Below are 7,586 nucleotides of genomic sequence, written 5' to 3'. Positions count from 1 at the left end.
TAGTAGGTACAAATGTAGAGCCCACTGGACCGAGTCGCATGGAAACACGGTGTGAAGACTAGCCGACTGCTGCCTACCCCAGTGTCAGGGATCCCAGCAGCAGTATAAACAAATACTGGATACTAACTACTTACTTAGCTATAGTTACTGTTAGTACTACATGGCATTCTGCATGTAACCTAGACTTAGCACTGTTAGTGCCAGACACCATAATGATTCTGTAAGTCTCACCTTCCACGGCGTGGGGTGCCAGTAGGGGTAGTGGTCCCTCTCCTCTGGGCACTCGTACCCGCGCCGGTTCCCGTTGGCGTTCTGTCGTGTGTACTGCGCCGTCTGACCCTTCAGGTTCTACACAAGCACAACAAGGTAAAAGTCCATTAATAACTTAGAAACAATATTAGAACCATTAATGCCTCAAGTAGACATGAAACTCCCTGGGTACCTATGACTCTACGAGAAGCAATTTGAAGGTAAAAACTTAGTCTCCTTTGCAGACTTAGAGGGGGACTGTGTATTGGGAGGGGGGTGGCGGTTAATTGATAGTTTCAAAGTTGGCTATGATTCTCTTACTAGTAATGCAAGGAAAGGGAGTTTAATTTGCTAAGGAAGGGAATTTGCCCAGAAAAGTAGTTTGCCACCTCAAACATTATAGGTGAAAAAAATTGAAAGCTGCAATAATCATTCTAAATCATTAGGAATGGAGTCTGTAGGCCGGCATTTTTCCCCAGGTTCCAAATATTCCAGCTTGACTATTTTGGTTCCAGTTGAAGGATGAGGTGTACAGTTTCTGAACTATTTCAAATGGACCTATGGAATTTGACACTGGTACATCTTGGAAATTGCAGATGCAAAATGAAACGAACCCTAATGGCTTCATAAGCTACATGTACAATAATAGTAGGGTCTTAGATGCGGCAAGCAACAAGCCAACTGTGAGCTAGCACCAAAAAAAGCTAAGTTTGATAGTATTTTTGACGATTGCATTATCGCCATAGACATTACAGCCTGATACTGTAAATGTTCGCGGTGGATTAATATTTGCGGTTTTCCCGGTGACCACTTCACCGCAAACTTAAAACCACCGCGAACATTTTTTTATTATGGCATTAGACTGCAGTCTATGGTGTTACCGCAAACTTAAATCCACCGCAAAAAGTCCCTTTACCCGCTACCGCGAAATTAAATCCCCTCGAACTTAAGTGCATTTACAGTATGTGCTAGTCAAGCATATCTACCGACTATCATGCCTTGTTCACAAATTTCTAATGCCGACTCAGTTTAAGTTTTTAAATGGCCCAGATCTTGCCCATAATTTGTCTGGCTTTCCAATAAAATCACTTCAGTAAGTAAAACTCTATTACCTGGTGACCAGCATTATTTCATATATTACATTTGCAGGGAAAGACTCTCCAGGTCTGCCAGTATAATGAAATTCCTGAGAGAATCGCATGCAAGAAAATTTAATTCTGTGTCCTTCAGATCTTGCATAACTTCATAGCTTTTTGGCAGGCAAGACATTCTGAGTTTGATTGAAAATCGTTTCAAGACATTTTCAAACAAATCAAATAAATTTTCCAAAAGGTTACTTGACATAAAGCAAAAAATCAACTAAGAAACAAAAAGTACAAATAAGACAAGACTGGACATGATTTTGGAAATAGTCTGATGTTTCAGATGACATCCGTAATCATTTGTCAATGACAGTGTATTTGACACTGATGAAGAGATATTGGAGGTCAGGTTTTATAATTTTTTCAAAGTCCTTACTATGATCGATTGATTGCTGTTCAATGTTTATCGATTCTTTTCAGACAATTTCTATGTTGTACAAGCAAAAGTGCAGTACAGTCAAACCTGCATTGCCTGCCATCTCTGCATAATGATGACCTAAACATTATCTATAATTCATTTTCCATATCAACCGAAGCAATAAGAATGATGTCTACAGTGACCATCTGTCTACTGCAGCCAGTTTCAATAAACAAACCCCTTGAGTGGTTAGTATCAACGGATTTGACTATATTTCCCAAACAAACAAACAAACAAACATTACCTGATCAGCAGTGAAGAGCCCCATGTTGCGCTGCCTGAGCCGACACTTGATGTGGTAGTCGTATGTCTCGTGCATGCCGTACCGCTTGTCACGGTTACAGTCGTAGTTCTGGCACTGCATGGGGTTCACTGGGATGGTCCTGGAGGAGACATTTATTGATTAATGTTTAAAGTTAAAAACATTCGAATTTCAGTCTACAAGGATACATACTATTACTAAGATTCAGAAGTTATGGTCTGATCATCCAGACTTATCGTGTGCCTACAAAGCTGGTTTGTTAAACAAAATGATCAGTCAGTGGTAAGTCTGATTTACAGTGTTGCCCTCTATCGGTGTAGATCTACTATAAATACCCAGTGATGGCATTATCATACATGTACCAACAAATTGCATTTAAGTTTAGTCTTCCAAAGATACTCCATAGTCTAGATCTGACGTTTCCTATTTTCAAAGTCTAGCCCTACGCAAAGAATCATGATCTGTGTATACTGATCAAACAAGTACCATTGAAGTTGAGGAACAAAGACCTGTTGTACAGCTTCTTTTATTTGATTCTGTAAGCCCCACAGTACGCCCCCCCCATTTCAATTCTCAGACCACAAGAGATTTCCAAAGACTTAAAAGGCCTTTCAAGACCTAAAATCGTGTTTGAGGCAAAGTCTTTTGATCTGCTGACTTTATTATTATTACTACTGCGTTTGTAAGCCCAACAATACCCCCCCTCTCTATTTCAATTCTCAGATCAAGAGAGATTTTACAAGACTTAAAGGGCTTTTCAAGACCTGAAGTCATGTTTGAGGCAAACACGTTTGATCTGCTGACTTTACTCCTGTTCTGTAAACCCCACAATACGCCCCCCCCCCATTTCAATTGTCAGATCACCAGAGATTTTTAAAGACTTAAAGAACCTTTCAAGATCTGAAATCATGTTTGTGACAAAGACGCTTGATCTGCTGACTTTACTCCTGTATCTGTAAACCCCAAAATATGCCCCCCCCCCTCTATTTGAATTGTCAGATCACCAGAGATTTTTAAAGACTTAAAGAACCTTTCAAGATCTGAAATCATGTTTGTGGGAAAGTGTTTTGATCTGCTGACTTTACTCCTGCATCTGTAAGCTCCACAATATGCCCCCCCCTCTCTATTTCAATTGTCAGATCACCAGAGATTTTAAAACACTTAAAGAACCTTTCAAGACCTGAAATCATGTTTGTGGGAAAGTCTTTTGATCTGCTGACTTTACTCCTGTATCTGTAAACCCCACAATATGCCCCCCCCCCTCTCTATTTCAATTGTCAGATCACCAGAGATTTTTAAAGACTTAAAGAACCTTTCAAGATCTGAAATCATGTTTGTGGGAAAGTGTTTTGATCTGCTGACTTTACTCCTGCATCTGTAAGCTCCACAATAATTGCCCCCCCCTCTCTATTTCAATTGTCAGATCACCAGAGATTTTAAAACACTTAAAGAACCTTTCAAGACCTGAAATCATGTTTGTGGGAAAGTGTTTTGATCTGCTGACTTTACTCCTGTATCTGTAAACCCCACAATATGCCCCCCCCCCTCCATTTCAATTGTCAGATCAAAAGAGATTTTACAAGACTTAAAGAACCATTCAAGATCTGAAATCATGTTTGTGGGAAAGTCTTTTGATCTGGTGACTTTACTCCTGCATCAGATTCTGTAAACCCCACAATATGCCCCCCCCCCTCTCTATTTCAATTGTCAGATCACCAGAGATTTTAAAAGACTTAAAGGGCTTTTCAAGATCTGAAATCATGTTTGTGGGAAAGTGTTTTGATCTGGTGACTTTACTCCTGCATCTGTAAGCCCCACAATACACCCCCCCCCCCATTTCAATTGTCAGATCAAAAGAGATTTCCAAAGACTTAACCCTTGTCCTGCTGGCAATTTTTTGGCCAATTTAACTTCCCAAAGCCGATGGCTCCATCAGATAAGTAAAACTTGTTCTGTGCTGCTGATGCAGATTTACTCCCCCATTCGATGGGCTTTGCAGTGGTATGCAGCTTTTACATGAGAAATACCCCAAACCCATCAAAATACAGCTCAGCATGACAAGGGTTAAATATGTCCATCCCGTATACAAACGGGCTCAGAAGGACAAGGGACAAGAACTTTTCAAGACCTGAAATCATGTTTGTGACAAAGACCTGTCCCCTTTTGACCCTCTGAGTTTACTCCTACTCCTAGAGACATATCAGACATGTCGCGAGATGGTGCCAGTTTGGACTGGTGTCATTATGTCTATTCCATGTCGCGTCATTCTCATTTTACCATTCATCATTTGTCAAGTAACTGAACATCAAAAGGAACCCTGAAATGTTTCCTGTTGTTTAAAGACTTGGGAAATGCTAAGAGTTGTTTATGAGGGCTACGGCAGCAACAACATCAGGAAACAATGTGTCAAAATATGATAATATTTGGGTTAGGGTTTAGGGATCAAAGTCAAAACTCATTTTTGGGAATACTGTAGGTGCACTACTGTAGGTGAGCCTAACCTAAAAATTGAGAATTTCAAGACCTTTGAGTAGCCTTGTCACATAAGAAAGACTTTAATAACTGTAAAGAAACTGTTCTCTTTCACCTGATTAAAACATTATTAAAAATTCAAGAACATGTAGGGTAATAAACCGTTTGATTGACATTTATTCCTCATTTAATCACTGTGGGCCTTCTATCTGACATTCCAGTCAGGTCAATAAAGTAATTTGATGATGGAATCTGTGATAAAAAACAGTTATTAAGACCCAGACCATTACTTTCCCAATCAACAAAAAAAAAACCCAGATATATATCTTATGACAAATTGCTGACACAACCTGGGTTTGACAGGTTCGACTCTTACAAATGCTTTGACGTATCTAAAAAAATGCAGAGACCTTGGCACAACTACCAGTAATACAAAATTGCAAACTATTTGCAAAACATTCGAGTGGTAACATCACCCTGACAAAGTATAGATCCAATTTGATAACAATACATGTGTATTACATCATTTTATTGCCATAGTGCAATCTATAAGTTCAACAAATTTCTAGCTCATAAAGATGACCTCTGTGGTACCAAAGTGCAGCAAAGTTTGTTAGCAAATTTACTCTGGACTGACTTTATTGGGTGGAGAGAGATAAGCTATTTGCTTTCAGTTGAACGGACTGTGGGTCGATAACACCCAACCGTGGGAGAGGTCAAATTACAAGTATACAAGTGTATACACTGTACTACTAGTAGCCTGATCAATTTCAATTATCAGTTCACTAAATGTCCTACTGCAGTGCCATGGAAAGCTGCCAGGTTGCCAACAATCTGAACTTTTTTTTTTTGCTCTTACCGACATACCAAATATCATGATTCACAATGATTCATCAACAACATATGAGTTGTTCTGTCCACACACACACACACACACACACACACAGTGACACACACGCACGCACACACACACACACACACACACAGTGACACACGCACGCATGCACGCACACACTCACACACACACACACACACAAACACACACACGCGCACACACACACACACACACTCACACCTCTTGGTGATGGTAATAAGAAACTTGTACTAACGTGACAGTGGTTCCATCCCTGACCAGGTCCCCACACATGTACTGTATCACCAGCTCACAGTGGTTGTTGGGGTTGTCACACGAGTGCTGGTTTGTCCTGCAATAATGAAAACCGGTATACATGATTTTTTTGGGTACAGTTGTGTAAAATAAACCAATTGATCATAATTCATTTTTTGCCAACACAAGTTTTTCCAACTGATTTCGACATGTGTAGGAAAGCAACCCCAAAACTTCAAAAATTCTAACAGGTATGTGTAGTCAAGTAGTGTGTTACATATTGATTGTATTTCTGAAGACAGTTGAGCATACTAGTAAGTCAACTAGGCCCAAAAGTTCAAAATTTGTTTTTGAAATCTTAACTTCCAAAATGTCAGATACCATGCTTTTCAGCCAGACCTTGGTTGAGACTAAAATAGTTTCAATATGTATAAGTCACTTGGGAAAGTTGTGTGGAGATAGGAAACTGAGTTTTTCATGTACAAATCCAAAGTCACATCAGTTACCTTTAAGTTAGTCAAAACATGTTTTCACAGTCAAAGCTTGTATGAAATTTTTAGAAAGCATTCTGCTGAATCTAGTTAAATAACTCATGCTTCAAAAAGGCCTGTTTACAAATAAGTCTGCAATAAGATTTCTCAGAAAAAAATGTATTATTAATATCAGTTGGACCGTACCATTCAATGCTGAGGTGGGACCCTTCATAGTAGTACAGACTGCCCACATTGTAGCCTCCTCTGTCGTTGTTCTGGGAGTCAAATAATCTAGAGGAGAAGAAAAAATGCTGATTTCAGAACTCTTGACAAAAATCAACATTCTTAGACTTCATTTGCAGCATTTTGAAAGTAAATGTACATCATTGTAATCATAATTTACATGCAACTCTTAAGAATAAATCAAAGAGAAAATGTGCATACATGTAATTACGTATGAATCTATGATGAATTTCTACAACACTTTTCTCAAACAACTTTTAGATACTACTAGTATAGTAATGAGCAAACCTGTTGGCATTGTTTCTGTCTCTCCTGGCTTCATCTAGCCTGTTGTTGCTTCCCCTGAAACAAAAGAATTTAATGTTAAAATAGAGAATTGTGATAAAGCAATGAAATCTGTTCCTACCAAGGACATTTAACATCGTTGTTCCTACATGGTCCAAATTGACAGGCACATGTCAATCAAACCTCCGGGTTCAATGAATCCTGTTTCACAAGGTTAGTGTTGGCAAGAATGTAAGACCCTGTTCATACCAGGCCACGCAAATCTGGATTCACTCAGGCTGGGGGATTTGTCAGATCCAGAGTTATCCCCCACCCCTTCAGCCGGATTTGGACTGTCCATATGGGTCAGGATTTGCGAATCGTGATCAAAGCCATGCATACAAGTAGATGAATCAAGAGTTCACAAAGCTTAGTATGAACATTCAACTCAACCCAGGTGTAAAAATGAGTACCTGCATGCCCGTAGCCAGGGGGGGTTCGGGGGGTGCGGACGCACCCCCCACGCGGGCTCGAAGGTCCGCTTTTTTCTCGAAGGTCCGTTTTTTCAATGCACAATACTTTTAAAAGGCGGACTAATTTGTATTTCCAACGGGTCTAGAATCCTAGAAAAATTGCTCCAAGACATTGTCATAGAGTAAAGATGAACCCTGCGGTTTACAGTTAGTTCTTCCTGAGTGGGGGTGCTACTGTTTTGTAAAAGACCCGGCCCGCGCGAGGCGGGGCGCGGCATGCGTTAGAAAGACGTCGACAACTTTCACGCCACCACCCTCGTTGAACTCCAGCTCCGGCGGGCCCGCACGGTCAAGAGTCTGAAAAAGTTAATTGGTCTATATCCTGATGCATATAGTTTGCAACTGATTTCGTCCAGTGTTTGCAACTTCTAGAAAAAGCCACACTGGACCACCTTTTGTATCAGATCCTGTCATCCTCCATC

At 40.1% G+C, this 7,586-nt stretch overlaps 1 protein-coding gene across 1 annotated transcript in view; it reads right to left on the bottom strand.

Moving 5' to 3' along the window:
- The window catches only part of LOC118415937 (protein DD3-3-like), a 26,545-nt gene that overhangs the window by 15,732 nt on the left and 3,227 nt on the right, over positions 1-7,586 (bottom strand). The window contains exons 2-6 of the mRNA XM_035820893.1: positions 6,656-6,709; positions 6,329-6,415; positions 5,653-5,748; positions 2,054-2,192; positions 232-348 (exon numbers count right to left, since the gene is read on the bottom strand). Coding sequence (XP_035676786.1) covers positions 232-348; positions 2,054-2,192; positions 5,653-5,748; positions 6,329-6,415; positions 6,656-6,709 — 493 coding nt within the window. The remainder of the gene's footprint in view (positions 1-231; positions 349-2,053; positions 2,193-5,652; positions 5,749-6,328; positions 6,416-6,655; positions 6,710-7,586) is intronic.

Source organism: Branchiostoma floridae, chromosome 5, assembly GCF_000003815.2.
Source record: "Branchiostoma floridae strain S238N-H82 chromosome 5, Bfl_VNyyK, whole genome shotgun sequence".
Lineage (NCBI taxonomy): Eukaryota > Metazoa > Chordata > Leptocardii > Amphioxiformes > Branchiostomatidae > Branchiostoma > Branchiostoma floridae.
This window is presented reverse-complemented; position numbering and strand designations above follow the sequence as displayed.